Source organism: Sus scrofa, chromosome 3 (genome assembly GCF_000003025.6).
Source record: "Sus scrofa isolate TJ Tabasco breed Duroc chromosome 3, Sscrofa11.1, whole genome shotgun sequence".
In the NCBI taxonomy this organism is placed as follows: domain Eukaryota; kingdom Metazoa; phylum Chordata; class Mammalia; order Artiodactyla; family Suidae; genus Sus; species Sus scrofa.
In genome coordinates this window covers 125,473,017-125,494,410 of record NC_010445.4, presented here as the reverse complement: position 1 = coordinate 125,494,410, position 21,394 = coordinate 125,473,017, and the positions used below count along the sequence as shown (strand labels likewise).

General features: G+C 36.4%; 1 protein-coding gene across 10 annotated transcripts in view; it reads right to left on the bottom strand.

Moving 5' to 3' along the window:
• ROCK2 (Rho associated coiled-coil containing protein kinase 2) overlaps positions 1,043 to 21,394 on the bottom strand; it is a 140,306-nt gene continuing 119,954 nt past the window's right edge. Inside the window, exons 24-36 of one of the 10 annotated variants that reach the window (XR_002342861.1) lie at positions 20,980 to 21,073; positions 20,788 to 20,882; positions 19,872 to 20,051; positions 19,203 to 19,371; positions 18,690 to 18,860; positions 16,504 to 16,574; positions 15,628 to 15,716; positions 15,130 to 15,208; positions 13,914 to 14,175; positions 13,613 to 13,826; positions 11,845 to 11,908; positions 5,714 to 5,814; positions 1,718 to 4,466 (exon numbers count right to left, since the gene is read on the bottom strand). Coding sequence is in view for 8 of the 10 variants with exons in the window: in XM_013987936.2 (XP_013843390.2) it covers positions 5,727 to 5,814; positions 13,613 to 13,826; positions 13,914 to 14,175; positions 15,130 to 15,208; positions 15,628 to 15,716; positions 16,504 to 16,574; positions 18,684 to 18,860; positions 19,203 to 19,371; positions 19,872 to 20,051; positions 20,788 to 20,882; positions 20,980 to 21,073 (1,518 nt within the window). In the remaining 2 variants the exon portion in view is untranslated. Of the gene's footprint in view, positions 4,467 to 5,713; positions 5,815 to 11,844; positions 11,909 to 13,612; positions 13,827 to 13,913; positions 14,176 to 15,129; positions 15,209 to 15,627; positions 15,717 to 16,503; positions 16,575 to 18,683; positions 18,861 to 19,202; positions 19,372 to 19,871; positions 20,052 to 20,787; positions 20,883 to 20,979; positions 21,074 to 21,394 lie in introns of all 10 variants that reach the window. The other 9 variants (XR_002342860.1, XM_021087832.1, XM_021087833.1 and 6 more) reach the window with 9 other exon arrangements.

Sequence of the window (21,394 nt, the reverse complement as noted above, 5' to 3'; positions counted from 1 at the left end):
GAGCAGCTCTAGAAAAGGCAAAAAAAAAAAAAAAAAAAAAAAGAAATAATCATTCTTTTTGTAGTTTTAAAAATCATAGTTATCACTTTAAAAAAATCCAGGTGACTCTTTTATCACATGCAGTTATAATCTGATTATTAGGATAAACTATGTGATTTTTTAGTTCACTAAGTATTTTTTTTTTTTTTTTAAATTTTTGTTGTTGTTGTTGTTGCTATTTCTTGGGCTGCTCCCGCGGCATATGGAGGTTCCCAGGCTAGGGGTTGAATCGGAGCTGTAGCCACTGGCCTACGCCAGAGCCATAGCAACGTGGGATCCGAGCCGAGTCTGCAACCTACACCACAGCTCACGGCAACGCCAGATCCTTAACCCACTGAGCAAGGGCAGGGACCGAACCCGCAACCTCATGGTTCCTAGTCGGATTCGTTAACCACTGCGCCACGATGGGAACTCCACTAAGTATTTTATTAAGACATATTTTATCAAGTATATGCTTAAAGCAACTCTTTTAAGAGTACACCATCTTAGGTGAAGAATGCTCCAGTCTTCCTCTTTGGGAGGGAAGGCAAGAAGTACTCCAGCTCCTCCAGTGTATCATGCCCATACTTATTGTCATACTTAATCCCACAGCAGTCCTGTAAATAAACACTCTCCATGTGACGGATGAAAACACTGAAGTTCGGCCTGAGTAATTGTCCAGGGTCAGCCAGCCAGCAAGGATCCTAAAAAACACCCACTGATTACCCAAGAAATGCCCTCTAGAAAACCACCTCAGGACACTATTCCTAACAAAATGGGCCCCCTGCTTCTTTTCCTTATCTCAAGTGAGCTTCTCAGGTTTGCATGCTCCTTAAACTACCAAGATTAAATCAGAGACTCCTGGCTGAAATTCGATATTGTATTTCTCCGTGGATGAAATGAAAGGGCAGACTAGTTAAGATTTCTTTGCTTATACCAATATTTTAGGAAAGGCAAATTTGGGGGGTAAATTTTAGAGGTTGCAGCATTCCAGGACTGTTTCACAGGAAAAGTATGAAGATGCTTATGTCTTAATTTCTTTTATTTTTTTAATATAAAAAGCAGGCATAAGATACAATTACATTACTACAAAGATGCAACAAAATTTAAAAAAAATCAGGGGTGTACGATTTTTGTTCAAGGGGACAGCTGATCAAATATTTATGATTATCTAAACCATGCAGTTCATAACTTATTACAGTTCCAAACACAACTCTTTATTATGGGGAAGGGAATCAAGGAGAGGCCCCCCCAAGCATAATATTCAGCACTGTCACACAGTGCTTATCTTCAAAGTGCTTCACAAACCAACTACGGTCTCTTCACGATACAGGGACACTGAAGTCTCCTTCCAGGACAGGAGAGGCGAGTCAGGAGCAGTGTCGACACAGACCAAGAAACTCAGAAGGGACTTGCTCTCATCAGGCCTTTTAAACATGATATTTAAAGTGTGTTTCAGAAGGTAACATAGTGTCTACGTTTCTCTGTTTTAACCACCCGAATCCTTTAAGAATAGATTAACAGCAGCAGCATTACTTCTTAAATTGTGGTTTGGCAACCTAAAGAATTTCTTCTTGAGGATCTACAGATAAACTGGTACAAAGGAGATCCTTCAGAGCCAGAACAGTGTCACTTTAGCATAGATTAGTTTTAAAAGCACTAACCTTTATTTTAGATTTATTGGTATACTTATGCTTTAGTTCCAGAGCATTTTAAACTTTCAGATAAGCTTTTTTTTTTTTTTAAATCTTGCTTCTAGATAGCAGTTTTTAAACATTCTTTTCAAAAATGCACTATGCAGTAATTCTCAAAGTCATCCTGGCACCAGTTTTCCTTCTACTCTGTCTCACTATTCCCACAAAAGTAAAAAAAATCAGACTTAGAAAATCCCCGTCTTCACTACTTCTTCGTTCTCAAAAGGAGGTATTTATGGCTCTAGGAGAAATCAGGTGTGAGGAAATAAGCAACTCTCGGTCTTCGATTTATCTTGCAAGCCTTGGAGCCTTAAGAGAAGCTGGCACAAAATCAGGTTGTTACACCAAGTCAAGGTCCTATTTAGTGGATGCTGGGAAGAGAGCATTTGGATGGGTGCATGCACTTATGTATGTACATGAAGCCAGCAACAGGGTACAAGGCGGCCTGTTACCCGAGGTCAGGATTTTTTATTAATAAGCACAGTTCCATTAGTCGGACAAACAACTTTATAAATTCTTATGTCGAACCATATAAAGTGAAGCGTCTTCATGGAGAGATTTTTTTTCCGCCCCTTAGGATAGCTTTACCCCCCCGCTTGAAACTTCACATTAATTTTTTGTGTATAGTTGCATCACACCTTGATTCTCCATATATTCTAATATATACAGCATTCAAAATTTAAACTTTTGCCATTTTTACTCAAATATTTCAATTATCATGTGTAAACTTCAAATTATTTCACCTTAATAAAGTTTATTAAAAATATATATATATATACTCTCCAATTCAGAATAATATGATAGAACCTCCCATAGTGTAACAAAATCTTTATATAAAATATTAATTCAGTCTCCTTTTAACAAGTCTAATGAATGGAAATATTTATTCTATATAAATTTTATATATTTTTTATTTTTTAATCTTACTTAAAAAAAAAAAAAAAAAAAAAAAAAAAGCTGTGCCCCTAAACCAGAACATAGCTGCAAGGGAATAGCATGCATATCTAGTTTTAGCACAGACAGCATGAAAGAGTGCAGACTGGATAATGTAATAACGAGATTCAGTTTCAGTACATCAGGAGCCGAAGGCCACGCTTCAATTTTCACAATAATATCTATAATTAAGGATCTAACACTTTAAACACCTCTACACTGACCCCAGGAGGAATCAATGAAAAATGTCTACCTCCTTCATTGAAATGTTAGATGACATATTTCAGTATCATGTCAAATTCTGTCTATCTGTATATATATATAAAGAGAGACTGATAAAAGACTACGTAATTTCTTTTTACTTGGTTCTCACTGATGCATACTGTAGTAGTATAAAACATACACTTTTCTGGGATAACGAGAAATATAGCAGGAATAGTCCTCCATAAATTGTAACTTTAACAGCATTTAAAAAAATAAAAATCAAGTTAAGTGCCTTTGAGGCCACTTTTTCCCAGTCATCAGTTTTCTTAACCCAATACTGCAATATTGCCATACAGCTGTCTGTTTAAGGGATCACATTTAAATATTTAAAATATATGTACAGTATGTCTTAAGTTTTCTTTGTACTTGAGATAATTTTTGAATCTTGAGTGTGAAAATGTAAAAAATAGTCACAAATGTCTTTACCAGAAATAAAAACACATCTAGGGTAGCCAGCAAATTAAAACCAAAGAAACCGCTTCATAGTCACAAACTAATACTGAGGTCTGTAAAAGGGTCGGATGAGTAATAGATTATACATAACAGATATATTAGTTCCAACACTATCCATTATTGTTTTTATCACCGATACTTAAAAAAAATCTGTTATACAATCAAAATAGGCTGACATTGATAACTATTATGTGTAAAAATAGTGCACTATTTTTCTCCTGCAAAGCAAATCTGCATCCTAACAGCTGGTAAACACTTGTTCTTTTTTTGTTTTTTGTTTGTTTTTTTTTTAAATACAGAAAAGAGTTGGAATTTTGAACAAAAAATTAAATTAAGGCATTCAAAATGGGTAACGTTGCCTATTATGAAGCTTTAGGAAACTGACAGAATTAACTTTAAACTGTGTGTTACAGTAATTGCTTAAACATAAACATGCAGCTTCCATCAGGTACACGCAAATGAGTGATATGAGCTCCAACATTATGGCTTTATACAAGTGCATAGTTGCAACTGCAGTAAGTAATGATATTGGATTAATGTTTATAAAAAAATAAAGTGGGAAGTTAAAAAAAACCCTCTTGCAGTATTACAGTACTATATATATGTGTGTGTGTGCATGAATGCATGCGGATACACACACACACACACACACAATGGTCACTTCTTAAAGATGCAGTCTGTATCACTGTAGTGGAACCCACTCCCAGATTCTTCTGGCAAATGTGCTGGTGAAATCTCTCTGTTGAAGCTGAAAAGATGACTTCTTTAAACTTTAACTCTTCTCAATCCTTTTATGCAATGTAGTGTATGAGTGACTGCCAAGAGAGCTGGATGGAACGAACTTGGAAGAGTTGCACATGATGTTCTTATCTGATTAACCAATCACTGCTGGCTCAACTTGTTGCTCCAAAAGAGCCCAGAAAATCTATCCAAGATTTATAATTTATATTGCAGGAATAAAGGAAACATATATATGTATGTGTTTATCAGTCTCTCAAGAAAATATAGCTTTTTAATAAATTTGGGCCATCATATTTCAGTCTTGTTTCAGCTGGAAGAATATGATCACCTTGACTAATGACTGCATTCACAGAAGGCAGTTAGCTGTAAAGAAAAGGAAAACAGAGGTAGCTGATACAGTGAAATAATTTAGAAGACTTTATCCGTTCTTTGAAAAGACATTTAATTACAACGAACTGTATAGTCTTCCGACTACTATATACTTTTAACACCTAAATCATGCATAAAACACATTTACTGTGTTACTTTTTCTTATTTTTAGGTACATGCAATTATACTCTTTCTCATATTGGCCACAAATATGACACACAAGTTTTAATATGGTTAGCTGGCTACTCAGGTTAGACAGTACGTCCCTGGATAACTCATACGAATGTAAGTTTGCGCTGGGGTTTAACTGCTAGCTTCCTCATGTAGCTGAAGGAAGAACGGACCTAGGGGCCAGGTTCTCCTTGACTCTTTGACCCTATGCCACATTTTAAAAAATCTATGAAATGGAAACAAACATACTGTTATAGTAAATATATATAAAAATCGTCCATAAATCCTGGTTATAAACAGACCCCAATATTAAGTGATCTAAGTACATATTTTACAGCATGGTACTTAGGTTAAGATAGACATTACTTCTTCGACATTCCTTCCATGTAAAAGGTTTATTTATAACTCATGGGGTTCAAGTTTCATTCAAATCTCCTTTAGCCACTGCTTAACCAAGCTACATCTTCTAAAAAGCACGAGAGCTTTCACAGCATACCATTAGCATTCTTCAGCAAGACTACATTTTCAAAAAATAAACATTTCACATCACAAAAAAGCCAGATCAGAAAGAGCTACTTCACAGCACTTATGAGACTTACAAAGTTTTTATGGTTTCAATCCTTGCAAGTTAGAAAGAAGGAAAGGAGAGGGAAGGAGAGAGGGATGGAGGGAGAAAGGCATCCCATGCTATGTTCACAAACTAATACAGTTGTAGGAACTTGAAAACACTGTAAATTTTACTTCTCTGAATATGACTTCTTTGGAATGAACAGAAAGTACCAGAATTAGCTCCTTTTGTGATTTCTACATGTTTCATTCCTAAGTTAAAAAATTATTTCAACTGTAATGAAAATATATAGCCAATAAAGAATCTGAACATAGCATTTCACTTTTACACTTCATGTGGAAATTTCAGTTAGAAACTTTTCTGAAAACTACTTTTCAAATATATACTATCAAAAACAACTTCATAAAATTTCAAGCCGGTCAAAAATAGTGACACCCAAAGTGCAAACCACATGCACTACTTGGAAATACTAAAACAACTCATTTTTCTTTTTGTGATTTACCCCATTTACTTCTTCAGAAATCAAAAACATCGCCATCATCATCACCACCATCAATATCATCAAACGACCAATCCCAGTCTTTAAATGCCAAATCAAGCAATCTGCAATAGGAGGTTTGCAAATTTATACTCCAACACTCTTTAGCAACGGGACTTCAAAATGCAATGATGGAGAAATCACACTTTGTGCAGTAAGCATCTTAACCTTCCCTTCATCAGTAACAACATGATTAAAATTCGGATGGAAGCACACAAGGAAATCTTTTTCTTTATCTGCAAACACACCTAATCTTGTTGTTCAGGTAGGACGCTTTCCAGACTACCAGAGAACTTAGGACAGAGATAATATGCTGGTGAGACACAATCTCCTTCCCCCTGGACCCCTATGAAGACATAACCACGTGATGCCCAGTTTGATTTAAGAACTATGAGAGCTCAACGTGATGCCCAGTTTGATTTAAGAACTATGAGAGCTCAACCTGTGTCAATTTGCCCTTCACAAAAGGGCCCAGACTGTCAGCTCACATCTTCCCAGAATTGTACCATAAGCCTGAATATGAGAGGCGAGTAATAGTAACAACATAGCTTTCTCAATCCCAGCAGGATCTTACATATTCAATAGGTCACTAAAAGGTAATCCTTCCGTGAGAATTACAGACAAGGAAAAAAACCATAGGGAGATAAGCAGCATTAGCAACCTATCCTGGCCGAATGAAGTGACTTAGAGTAGAGGTGTATGTAGTCTTTTCTTTCCAAGCCCATCTCCTAATATTTCGATAATCATTTTTATCTTTAAAAATGGGGTTAACATTGTTGTTTATTGTAACTGTGACATTCATCAAGATATTTGTGCCAAATAACTCACCTGATCTCCATAATCTCATCTATGGTCACTATGTCAGTGATTCTTAAACTTGAGTGTATATGATTTACCCAAGGCAATGCATAATGCATATTTCCAGGCTCCATCTCAAGAGATTCTGACATAATTAAACTGGGGGTTGGGGTGTGGTGCATTTTTAAGATGAATTCTCATAAGGCTGGCTGACTTCAGTAATCACTGACAGAGTAGACTGACCGATGATTACCCTAATTTAAAAGTAAACAAACTGGGAGTTCCCATCGTGGCGCAGTGGTTAATGAATCTGACTAGGAACCATGAGGTTACAGGTTCGATCCCTGGCCTTGCTCAGTGGGTTAAGGATCCCACGTTGCTCTGGCTCTGGAGTAGGCCAGGGCTGCGGCTCCGATTAGGCCTCAAGTCTGGGAACCTCCATATGCCATGGGAGTGGCCCTAGAAAAGGCAGGAAGACCAAAAAAAAAAAAAAAAAAAAAAAGAAAAGTAAACAAACTAACTCAAATTACTGCATTTCAAAATGTGCTAAATGCAGAGTATTTGACCAAGCACACAAACTTATAACTATGACTATTATTCACTCAACACATATCACAGCCTAGTACATACTTTTTTTTTTTTCTTTTTTTGTCTTTTGAGGGCCACACCTGAGGCATATGGAGGTGCCCAGGCTAAGGGTCTAATCAGAGCTACAGCTGCTGGCCTACACCACAGCCACAGCAATGGGGGATCCAAGCTGCGTCTGTGACCTACACCACAGCTCACAGCAATGCTGGATCTTTAACCCACTGAGTAAGGCCAGGGATCAAACCCACATCCTCATGGTTCCCAGTCAGCTTCGTTTTCGCTGTGCCACAACAGAACTCTCATACTCATTTTTTTAAGGCTTACATATAAAGTAACTTTTAGCTATGGTTTCAACTCTACTACGTGGGAGACTGAGATCAGCAGGGCTTCCAGGGCACTGAAGCCCCAGTTTTAGCACACTTTATAAAAAATTTGCATTTCATATCCTTCTGAAACCTTTGAAATATGTGTGAAGTGTGTGTCCATGTCACAACCTTCACATTTTAAGTCTTATCAGTTGGCTATAGGTGTGATGTGTGGTGAGACTTCCTTTACAACCTTCCCCTCATCCCCCTTTGAGCCAGCTAACTAATTCTTGTCATTTCAACTTAAACTTGACTTCTCTCCATTTTCACTGTCAGTACTTTAGTTCAGGATCTCATTAAGTCAAAACACACCAATCTCTTACTGAAAGACTTCTATTAGGAGAACAAAATCAAAACCCCTATAGCATAGTGAACGTGGCCCTTTTCAACCTGGCTCAGAGCTTGTCTCTCCAGAGTCGTCTCCTACCACTTCCTGTCATTACCTCTGCCTACCCTAACCCAATACACTGCAAACACATAACTAGTGCCTCTGCACTTAACATTTTGCCTAAAATTGTCTTTCCCCTTATTTCTTTGCCTGGAAAATTACTGCTCCTCCTCTTTTTCAATTTTTTTGAGATCTTTCTTGATGCTTCAATGGCAGAATTCTCCATACTAGTTTTGTTCTCCCATAGCATTTGTTCATGGCTCCATAACAAGCAACATGTGAAACAGTACTGTAATTATCTGTTTGATCTTCTGTTTTCTCCATTAATTGATCAATAAGTATATACTTCAGGCCTGTGAAACTAACTGCCAAAGACTGCTTCAGAAGGGGTGCATTCAGGAGTTCCCATCATGGCTCAGCGGAAATGAATCCAACTAAGATCCATGAGGTTGCAGGCTCAATCTCTGGCCTTGCTCGGGGGGTTAAGGAGCCGGCATTGCCATGAGCTGTGGTGTAGGTCGCAGATGGGGCTGGGATCTGGCGTTGCTGTGGTGTAGGCTAGCGGCCACAGCGCCAATTCAACCCCTGGCCTGGGAAGCTGCATATGCTGTGGGTGTGGCTCTAAAAAGACCAAAAAAAAAAAAAAAAGAAGGAATGCATTTAACGTTGAGTTTTACTAGAAGCACATGAGTGGGCCCATTTCTTTATACCTTATCAATATTAAGTTTCTTAATCTTTACCAGTTTGGCAGATAAAAATGGCTTTACAATATAGTTTTAATTTAATTTTAATTTCTTTTGCTTAATAATCAGGTTGATCACTTTCTCATCTTTATGGTAATGGCTGTATGTTCCTCACTTAATTTTATATTGGGAAGAGTCAGACTTCTTTTTTTTTTTCTCTTTGTCTTTTTAATGGCATATGGCGGTTCCCAGGCTAGGGGGTCAAAGCGGAGCTGTAGCTGCTGGTCTACATCACAGCTCACGGCAACGCCAGGTCCTTAACCCACTGCTCGAGGCCAAGGATCGAACCTGTGTCTTCATGTATGCTAGTCAGATTCTATTCCGCTGAGCCAGGACGGGAACTCCAATCTTCTTTTTCTTAATGATTTATATAAGAACTGTAGGCACAAAGACACTAACCCATCTTTCTCATATATATTGTAAAATATGTGGCTTATTTATTTATTTATCTGTCTTTCTAGGGCTGCACCTATGGCACATGGAAGTTCCCAGGCTAGGGGTTGAATCAGAGCTATAGCTGTGGGCCTACACCACAGCCACAGCAACTCGGTACTGGAGCTGTGTCTGCAACCTACACCACAGCTCACAGCAACGCCAAGTTATCATACCCACGTCCACATGAATACTAGTCGGGTTTGTTACTGCTGAGCCACCAAGTGAATTCTGAAAAATATGGAACACTTCATGAATTTGCATGTCCTCCTTGTGCAAGGGCCTTGCTAATCTAATCTTCTCTGTACCGTTTCAATTTTAGTTCATGTGCTGCCAAAGTAAGCACAGTATTTTTAAAATTTAAAATTTTAAAATTTACAAGGCTTTACTTTTTGGTTAGTCAATCTTTTACTTTTTTTCTTTTATTCTTAAGAAGTTCTTCAGGAGTTCCCGTCGTGGCGCAGTGGTTAACGAATCCGACTAGGAACCATGAGGTTGCGGGTTCGATCCCTGGCCTTGCTCAGTGGGTTAAGGATCTGGCGTTGCCGTGAGCTGTGGTGTAGGTGGCAGACGCGGCTCGGATCCCGCGTTGCTGTGGCTCTGGCGTAGGCTGGTGGCTACAGCTCCTATTAGACCCCTAGCCTGGGAACCTCCATATGCCGCGGCAGTGGCCCAAGAAATGGCAAAAAAGACAAAAAAAAAAAGTTCTTCAATCCAAGATCAGATACATATTCACCTATTTTCTTTAAGTTCATTTATGGATTTATTTTTGACACTTTAAGTTGTATATAACTTTACCATTTTTTCCCAGTTAGTCTATAACCTTTCTAATACTTAGAACTTCTGGAAAAGAATAAAGATGAGATGATAAAATAACAGCTCCACTCACACTTAAGTTTTTCATTTTTGTTTTTTAGCCGCCCCATGGCATAAGGAGTTCCTGGACCAGGGACTGGAACCTGCATCCTAGTGCTAAGAGGCACTGACCATCCTGTTGCACCACAGCGGGAACTCCTCACCCTAAGTTTTAACTGTGCTGGCAATGCTTTATTTCTTAAAACTGAATAAACAAATATTTGTTGCATTTTTGCTTTATACTTTGTGTGGCTTAAATATTGCATTATTTTTATAAAAAAGATCTTTAAAAGAAAGATAATTACAGAGATATGCTCTTAGCAGGGACCAGTATTTTGTGTCTTGCCTTGGAACAAATTAGGACCTCTCCAAATTGTCATCGAAAGTCAGCATTTTATTCACAAATTTCTTAGTTTTTCTGCATAGCGTTTTAATTCAAAATTACCAAGAAAACATTCTTCCAGAACGGCATTCCACACATCATGTTTTATAACTCTGAGAGACAGCAGAGTATTATAGTTGAGAATGCAGGATCTGGGACTAGACTATCTGGATCTGAACTCATGGCTCTGCTACTTGTTAGCTACATGACCTCGTGCACACAATGTTTCCGTCTTAGTTTCCTATCTGTTAAACAGAGCGATGAATAGCTACATCACAGGGTGGCTAAAAGGATAAATAAGTTAGTGCAGTTAAAGCTGTCAGAAGAGTGCCTGGCATATTATGATATGCCCCCAGAATGTCATTTTATATAATAATATACATAATAATAATAGCTAATACTTATTACTTTTGAAACACTTCACTACAGAAAAAGGGAAGAGGTAGAAGAGAGGTAAGAAGAGAATCAGAACCAGGAACATGACAGAAGGCAAAGGAAAAAAAAAATGTAATGATGCAGTTATTAACAAAGAAAAGATTAAAAAAAAGATATGGCAAATATTTACGAATACTACATTTTAGCTTGTATAGAAATATACATACTTGATGATGTCTATAAAGCCAAACACTTAAGAAAGACGCCATGTGAATTACTTCAACTAAACCTAAACTGACTAATGCTAAGACTGATATTAAATAAACACAAATGAAGAGCTAGATATTAAATAACTGGTGATAAACACCAGAAATTCTGTTCCTGGGTTTTCTTGGATGATCCTTTAAAGCTCTACCCATTGCCTATAGGAATACGTAATAAACCTGCAGGATGTGACAGGCCATCCAGTCCAATGCTTGACTCTCCTCTGGGGGAGCCATGCTACCTGACATCAGATGGCACACGTGACAGATGGAGGAGCACTGCGCCCTCACAGTTCTGCCCAGCAGTCATCTAAGTCGGGGCAAACCTGTGGAGACAGGACATTCACTTCTCTAAGGTAAGCCAGTTCTTCCAATTTTGCACATCTGACTGCTTCATAGTTTTTTGGTGCTGACTTAAAAATGTGCCTCTCTGCTTGGTTCTTCCTAGGAAAGGTCCTGGAAATCTGTACGTTATTTATGATCTCCCATCCTTTCCAATCACTTCTTCAGAAGACTAAAATATCCTTAGTCCCTATCCTTGCTACATGTGTCACACCTTCAAACGACCCACTACTCCCTCAGTAACTCTCTTCCGTGTTGCTGCTCTTAACAATGTGACACCTCAAATGGAATGCAAGCTGCAGGGTTATTCACTTAAGTTCAGACACAGATACAATTTTATGAGTTAATGAAGCAGTGGGAGCACAGACTGTTAACAGCAATGGAAATAATGTTGCAGAGGCACAGGACAAAACTATGCTTAAACGTGCCCATCTTGACATTTAAAATTTTAAAGAGCACATTAATTTTAAAGTTAAAAAAAATTTCCCTATACATCTTACAGTCAGTCTTGATATTAGTTTTATCTACATGCAGTTGTGAGAGAAAGAAACCCTTATTACTTACTGTTGCTATGCAAACTGTATTAAAAAAAAATCAATGAAGAATGATTCGAAGGGCAGGGCCAGAACTAAAAAAAAAAGTAACAAAAATAAAAAATAAATGTGCTTTCAAACAGGCCATAATGCTGAATTAGGGGGCAAAAAAATTATTTGTAAGTCAGTAACTGAAAACAAGCCTCACTTGGTCTGAAAACTGCTTCATAAACTGTGTGTTATCATATGTAGTGAAATCATTAATGTGTCAAAAAGTGGAGACGAATAAAATATATTTTAAAATCTCAAGTTCTTATAGTCCTGAATCTAAAAAAATTATTTGCCTTTCTAGAGTCTTAAAGATAGTACTACCATAGGAGTATTTTAAAGATTCAAGTGAGAGAACACAGAGGAAGTTAAAAGGGAGGACAGGGTATCCATGAAAGCACTTGGGAAGCTATCAAGCATCATATGTTGTAAGGTATTAAAATAGCTTAGCATTTATGCATTAATGATTCAACAATATTAACAGCAGAAATTTAACTTTTAGATGTTTTGCACAAGGCCCATGAAATGACCTTAAGTGTCTCTAAATTCTTTTGAGTTTCTTCAGGTCAATTACTATCAAACAATCACTAGTTCTATAGTATTTAGTTTTATCATACCTCACACAAAAATTCAATATTTTCACTGCTGAAACAACAATTCTACCTTTGTCATTCCAAATTATTTCCTTGAGATATTGGTTTCAAGAAAAGTTTCACGTAAGATGCTATGGCTAGAATGAAGAGATTTCTGATAACACAGCCAATGCACATCCCTATTCATAGTTTCAAGGTCGTGAAAGGACCTGAAGTTAGATATGTGACCTAAACATATACTTTACTCTCTCGGCTGGCCGAATGTTCACGTTCACTTCAATGAACAGCAGTATGTATTTTACAAATACTGCATTAGCTAGTGAGCTAAGAAACAGTAATTTTGAGTCCATTTTGCCTTGTACTGTAGCTATATGAAAACGGCCCTGTCAAAATGCTTCTGTGCAATGATAACCTCTAAAACTTACTCCACATTCCCAGCTCCACCTCAATTACAAAAAACGCCCCTCTATTCATTAGTTAATGTTTGCATTTTTAAAGTTGATCTATATTGCCCTTTGAATCTGAGACAACTTACGACTTTAAACTTATGGATCTGAATTAAGACAAGAAGATTTTAGTCCGGCTCCCCAAGTAATTTAACATAAAAGAGGTATAGCACAGGGAACTCTACATGGGAAAAGGATCTCAAAAAGAATGGATATATGTATATGTATAACTGAGTCATTCTGTTGTACAGCAGAAATTAACATAACATTGTAAAATCAACAATACTTCAAAAAAACTTTTAAAAATGAAAAATATCTTAAAAATGTTTGTAATGCTAAAAACAATGTGTGTACCTGACACTTAAAGGTTTGCGTATGCATCTTACCTACTAAATCAATAAATTAAGTCAGTATGCTTATAAAATCCTAAAGTATTATGACTACATACATAAACATGACAAAAATGAGCCCTTTATATATTTTTGACTGAATTGAATATATGTGTTTGTCATTTAGTAAATACATTTGTATTATACCCATCTAAATCAAAGAATGAGGCATGCATATTCAAATAGTTTCGAACATTTGGTATTCCACAGATCATGAAAATTCCAAGCAAAGGAACTGTCATTAGGAAAGTCTGTAATATGAATATAAATAACAAAAACGTTTTTGAAAACACTTTAATTTTTACCACATTTTTGTTCATTACCTTGGTTTGTTTGCGGCAAGCTGTCGACTTGGCCGTCTGATAGACTGGTTTTGTTGTATTTTCATTGATGTCCTAGGAGATGACCGTGCAAAAGGGTCTGGAGCTGGAGGCTTCTTAGGTATCTTTTTCACTAACCGACTAACCCACTTTTGCTGCTCTTCTGTAGAATTTGCTAATAATAATAGATTCTTTGCCGATGAAATGTCATAGTACACTATAAAGAAATAATTGAAACAAATTAATGAGTCTAAAATGATCTGAATATAAATAGTTTTGATAGAGCAAGTCATTGACCATTTACCTTTGCAGGGTGCTATAATTTCCTCCTTTTTATCCATGTGATCTTTATGACATTTAATATGGCAGCGACGGCACTCCAAAGCAGGAGGAGGTTTAAACATGTGCCACAACGGCTTCATACAGGCCTCACAGTTGGTTGGGAAATGGTAGAGAGTGGGAATAAATTCATGTCCCTTGTGGCAAATACAATTTGATTTTTCTCCCACCGGCTCTACGGGAAATTCTTGTTCCTTCTTACTTTCTCCTTCATTGGCATAGAGAATCTATAAACACCAAAAAAGAACAATGAATGCTTTTCAAATATAAGTTATTTTTCATGCAGTAATAATTCTTACAGTGTAAATAAAATTAGCCTAAACTATTCAATGAGAAGAAAACCCAAGTCATTTTGGTTCACATTTCAAAAGACTCAATCCTATTCAAATGGTGTCTTCTTCTTTTCTTCATGTTATCTTCCTATGTTTCAGCAATTTCATCAGAACAGGCCCGCAAAAGGTATATCTGCACTTGATTAGTGTTAGAAACCTGAAGATACGGCAATTATATGAACTGATACTCTCTGATTCTCAAAAGCAAACAACCGAATGATAACTGCAAATATAGCTTTAATTAAAAAGACTTGTGTTTGGAGAGTTGAAGAAGAAAGGAAAAGAGGAAAGGATACATATAATATACTCCAAACATACATCGTAAGCATCCAGAAAATAAGCAGCCAACGTCCCCATAATACATACACCAAGCACAATGGCTTTTACACAGAAGGCACTTGATAACGAACTGTTGGTTTGACTAGTTTTAAAATGAAAGTAGTAAAGGGAAGGATTTGGCTTCACTTTAAATTGGAAGTAAAAAGGCTCCTGGGTGCAAAATTTAACTTTACAAGGAATTTTTTAACTTCCTAGAGAGTTGAGCATGGAACCAAAAACAGAAGAGTGCTCGTGCTTAAAAAAATGTCATAACCAAACTTGAACAAAAGGATAGGAAAGGCTAGAAACATGATATAAACACACTCTAGACTTTTAACAAGTAAAATGGGAAGAATTAAGATGTATCCAAACAGGATAAGCATGAAAATCACAAAAGAACAAACTACCTTTAAATGGGACTAAAATTGAAAGATAATCTGAAAAACGCTCAAGAATAAAGACATTTGTTATATCAGGCAGATAATGTATAAAGGTGAAAAAAAAAATCAAGCACAAAATAAAACTGTTTACCTGGAATATCCTTGGAATTTCTTTAGCATCTGCTCTATATACATCTGTCTGTGTAACTGGTCGAACATGAAATAACTTGCTATAAAAGATTTTTAAAAAAGGAATAAAATATCATCAAAGGATCAAATTATATTAGCCTATACTTACGTCAGAAGTTAAAACTGATTACTTTGACCCTTGATAGACGGTTAGCAAATATCTTGCTCAATAAATTCAATCAACCCTTGATATTTTGAGATTTCTAATAAGTCAGAAATTTTCTAGTTTCAGAAAACAACATATTAAACTCTTGAAATAAAGGTATTTCAGCCAATTCTATATCCCAGACTTTTGTCTGTATGAAGCAAATATAAGAAAATGCAACAATAGTATAGTAGCAATTATACGAGTATATACCTAGACTATGGACTAATAGATCACACTAACGTGACAAAAAGGTCATGTGACTGACTCTCTTATACTTCAAAAGTTCCTAAATGTTCTAATAAAAATACTTACTCTATATCTAAAACCATGTACGGGTTAGATTGTTCTTTATCTTGTTCACTGTCATAAAAAAGGATCTTCTTACTGCTTACAATCACGTACTGTTAAAAAGAGGGAGGAGAGGAATTCAACAATGATTAAAGGTAATATACATCTTATTTATTTTTCTTTGAAAATAAATTCTGTATTAGCAATAAAAATCATATAAAATACTTAAGTTAAATATCTAAAAATTATTTGAATATATCCTATAAAAAAGTCTTCCTTAAAATAACAATAACACTGTGTACATTTTAAATAAGCAAATTGGTAGGAAAACGAATTCAAATATTTTTTGGACTCATTTAGCTTTATGATCTGATACCAAAAGTAATCTTATTTTAAGAAGTCTGTAACCTGGAAGAGGGCTTTCACTAGAACCCAACCATGCTGGCACCTTGAGCTTGGAGCTCTAGCCTCCAGAACCACAGAAGTAAGTTTTTATTGTTCATAAGCTGCTCAGTCTGTGGTATTTTGTTATAGCAGCCCAAGGCTATAATACTTATCAAAAATGAACATAATATCAATAATCATAGTAACAGAGAAAAACAAATAAATGGGTCTTTCCGTCATATCTAGAGTTGTTTTCCCACTGAAACAGCAAAAGCACCAAGGTCAACAGGGTTCTATTTTCCTAACCCCAAAACCTGTTTTTATTATTAACAAAATGTGCATGATGAAAAGGCTGTTTTAAACAAAGATACATCAAATTATATCATTCCAAATCAGAAAGTACAAACAAGTTTCACGTGTCTACAAGTTCTAGTTATATATATCTTAGAACTAGAAAAGTGAATTGGCTGTAGCTAAACCAAAAGTGAAATAAAGAACCATTTTCAAAAGTATTACCTTTTTAACCCATCCAAATTTCTTAGTGTTGTTTCGCACAGGCAATGAAAGCCATCCTTCTAATCTTGATTCTATATGTGAGAACAAGATAGGAGAATAAATATAACAAGTCTCCTAAGAAAATGAGGAATTTAACAGCAATTAATATAAAAGTCACAGAACAAATCAAATATGCCCTTCAGAATTTATCCTTATACATTATTTAAAACACAATAATCATAATGCAGGATCAGTAAAAGCAAGTTACGCAATGCAAAACAAAATCCAGGTTATATTGCTTTGGAAATACATATTCTGCAGTTTATAAAGTTAAATTCATGCATTTGCAAAGTTCTATAGAAAAGTTGCAAAAAAGAGAAGCAGCTCTCTACTCTCACAGATACACCTGTATTAGAAGCCTCTATTTTTCCTTTGCAGGAGGCCTAACTACAGATACAGTGCACATCTTCTTTGAAGAAAAAACATTTATGTAGTTCCCACTGTGGCTCAGCAGAATCTGACTAGCATCCATGAGGAAGCAGGTTTGATCCCTGGTCTCGCTCAGGGGGTTAAGGACCAGGTGTTGCTGTGAGCTGTGGTGTAGGTCACAGAGGCGGCTCGGATCCCGAGTTGCTGTAGCTGTGGCATAGGCCAGTGGCTACAGCTGCAATTCAACCCCTAGCCTGGGATCCTCCATTTGCCGTAGGTGTGGCCCTAAAAAGAAAAAAGAAAGAAAAAACATTTTAAGTGAGTAATTACATGTTCAGAGAAAATGGAATTTTAGAATGACTGTAATAAAATGAAATAAACTTGTGTAAATTACAGACCAAATCTGGCTAATAAGCAGTAATAAACCAAAAGGTTCCTACATTTTTTCTTTTTTTAACGGCCTGCAACATATGGAAGTTCTCAGTGTACACCACAGCCAGAGCAATACCAAATCTGAGCTGCATCTGTGACCTACACCGCAGCGTGCGGCAATGCCAGATCCTTAATCCACTGAGCAAGACCAGGGATCAAACCCACATCCTCACATACACTACGCTGGGTTCTTAAACCACTGAGCCATAACAGGAACTCCCAGATTCCTAAATTCTAAAATGTTAAAATCAGTAAAATCCTAGTTCAAAGGAAACTCTGAATCCTTAGAACTTGTTTTAATGGTATCTGATCAGTATATTTTAATGAAATAAATAAGTGAACTAAGCATTTTTGAAGATTATTCTAATAATAAAGACAGTTATCACTTATTTAAATCTACTATGTGTCTGAACTATGTCAGAGGCATACATGAATTTTCTTTAATCGTCACAATAAACCGGAAGAAAGGTCACCCTGGGACATGTCTCCGAGTCCAGCACTTACTCTCTCATATCAATAACCTCCATGGCCAGAGATGCTGCCATTAAAAATGGCCATATACTCAACTGCATGGACGGCGCAGTTCCGCGCCAGTTTAAGGGACTGAGCAGATGACCTCTAACAACATGAGTACCTGAAGCAATGTCAATGCACTCAGTTATGATTTACACTCACAGATACCCGGGAACTGTGATGACATGTAAATACAGTTATTTACTTTGAATTCAACGTAACTAGACTCAATTTTACTTTACATTCAACTGCTTGCATACTAATTTCCTGTGCTGTTTACTTTAAATGCTCTTTTGTACTCACACTAACTTTATGTAGAACATAATTTTATAGGTTTTTCCAATTGGTTGCTTTATTTAAACAGTAAGTTCTTTCAGGACAAGGATCAAGTCAAATTGTCTTGTACTTTTAAGGCCTAGCACAATGTTGACTAGGTAACACTGAACGAAAACCTAAACACATCCTCTAGAACGGTCTACATGCTTTTTCTGTACCATGGCTCTTGATATTAAAGGAACTTTGGAAAGAATTTTTTCTTGGTTAAAAATGGATGAAACAGACAGACCTATGTTCTTAAAAGATATAAAGTACTGCTCCATTTTTTGGAAGTTGACAAAATAAATCTAGCAATTGCAATAGCAATGCCATGTGAAAATACCTTAAAAAACAAAGTCTTTGTTCATGCAGCAGTTTCTGTTTAACTGAGACTTGTTAATTGGGCAGCTTGTTAGTGAATATTAGTTAATGCTACAAAAATTTTTCAAAAGGACTAAAATTATAGGTCGCGGGGAAAAAACCCAGAGGTGAAAGATTTTTCAGGATATCACCTGTACCATTAGGTTCCGACGAAATAGGTAAGTAAGGCACAGATTCTTCTTCTGAGTCAGAATCAGAGTCAAGAAGCATATGAGAACTGGAAGGCTTAGTGGCAATATTGAGAGAAGTAGAGGAACGTTGGTAGGTGAATGACATGGATTCCATAGTGTGTGACTGAGTGATATGAACTAAACACCCAACACAAAAGGAAGTAAGAATGCAGAAAGAAGTTAAGAAAAAATAAAATGAAAGGTTAGAAAGAGAGCTACCTATAATATATAAAGAGCTAATTTAAATAACTAAATATGTGGATTTACTTTTGCATTTTTTTACTTTGAGAAAAAAAATCAATAAATAAAATAAGTTTAAACTGTCATTTGAATCCCTTCTCTAAGGAGTAGGTATTCCCTTAAAGGAATAACAAACATTTTTCCTCAAGAATAAAGTCAGTAACAGGGCTTAAAACAATCAACTAACTGATTTATAGTTAAGACAAAAGCACACATAAAGGGCTGAAAACAAATCTGTACCTGGAAACCCATCATCTGCTTCAGCATCCCCTGGTCCGCTGCCTATGCTGGAACTATCCAGACCAATATGCAAGGCCTGGAGCTGGGATCGCAGCTGCTCAATGTCACTGTCTTTACTGTCCAGTGTCATCTGCAGTTCAATTCGAATCTGACTCTCTTCAGCAATTTGCTACAAAAAATTGAATTCTGTTAAATTAATTGCATGTCATATACCTCACACTTCTGCTTCCCAGTTCAGCAGACTCCCCTTATCCAAGGTTTCAGGTTCTGTGATTTCAGCTATCCGATGTCAACTGTAGTCCAAAAATATTGAATAGAAAATGCCAAAAGTAAACAATCCATAAGTTTTAAACTGCATGCCCTTCTGAGTGCTGCGTAGCACTGTGAAGAAGTCCCGCAGTGCTTGGCTCTGGCCGGTCTGGAATGCCTCCGCCCAGCTTACTTACACTATATATGCTGCCCGCCCCTTGGTACAGGAAAAAGTATAGTATGTTTAGGGCTCTCTGCGGTTCCAGGCATCGTCCAGGGGTCCTGGAACATAAATCCCTTGCCTAAGAAGAGGCTACCGTAATCACTAACAGAAATGTTTCATAACCAATGCAAATATACAGACACAAAAATAATTCTACTTCTTAAAAAAGAAGTCTAGAGTCCAAAAAGTATTCTTACAGCCTGCATTTCATTCAGTTCTTTCTGATACTTGATCATCTGCTGGGTCAGTTTTTCACGTTCAGATTTAAGTTCCATATGTAGCTTTCTATTCTCCTTTTCTTTTCTCCGCATATCTGTGTCATTACCACGCTTAACAGGTTCTTTCCGATTCATGATCTCAGCCAACTTATTCACAGCCTTAAAAACACAAAAATAAGTATGCAAATAAATAAAATAAATTATGTTGATGATTTCTTTTTAACTCACCAAAAGCAAGTTACCGAAACCCCTTCCCTGTACACAGGGCCACAAAGAAACATCTTCTACGTTAAAAAATACACTGTCTTCATTACTCATTCTCCTTTTCCAAATAATAGTCTAACGGTTTTTCACTCTTGTGTTTTCTGAGAACTATGATTTAATACGTTTATAGGTTCGCTCTGATGTCACTTTCTACCACGCAGATTTTTTTTTTATCCTAAAAGAGAGTTCTGCATTGGCATAACATTAATAAAACACAATATGTTCAACCACAGAGCACAGCAGCTTGGACCCACAAGTACTCATGCTCGATATACAATCATGAGAGCTAAAAATGGGTGGTGACTTTTCAGAATGACTCTTTTTCAGGCTGTCAGCAAATGGTCATCTTCTACGGGTTTTTAAAAGCAACAAAACTTATCAGATTACAGGTGAAAAATTAGAGGAGAATGTGAGTCCATATGGAAAAATTAAGAAAAACTTTAATAAACACAACTCAATAATGTTAATCAAATCTAGCTTCTCCCAACCTGGTAAAAATCAGATAATCCTGACTATTCAGAGATACTGATACAATCAATGATTGCTACAACCAATTCATAATGCTAGAAGTAAAATGTAAAAAGAGATAAACTAAAAAAATTTCAAAATCATATTTAGAGATTACACATACTTGAGTTTTGAGTGTTCTCTCTGTTAACAGCTGCTTCTCAAACTGCGCTTTAATAGCTGCTGCACTTATCTCTTCATCTTTCAATCTTGATAGTTCTGAAACACACAAAAATGTAAAAATGATACTGACAGTACAGCAACTGACAAACAATAGCCATACTGCAAATAAACTTTATTCTTTGTTAATACTTACGCTCTTGGGCATCTTTCAATTTGTTATTTAATTCTTCTTTCTCATTTGCAAGATTGGCAACATCACTAGTTAGTGTCCTATTCGTTTCTTCAAGCTAAGAAATGAAAGTGAAAAAAAAAAAATCACATCCTAATTTATACTATTTTAAAGTTAACAAAGCAATCATTCAAAATGAAAATATCCTAGGATGTTGCTGAAGCTGTTCTCCTAAGTCCATCTATCTCTATTCTTCTTTCCTTTATCAACACTACTTTACCAAACTTCACCCCAATGAAAACTTTGCTAGCCCTAACAGAATTCACATGCACCCCTATAACTGTATGTATACAGTTATCTCAAAACCACTTATTACATCTGTATCCTTTCCCACTGGGGTGTATGTTGCAACTTCCAGCACATGCCAAGTTCCTGTACG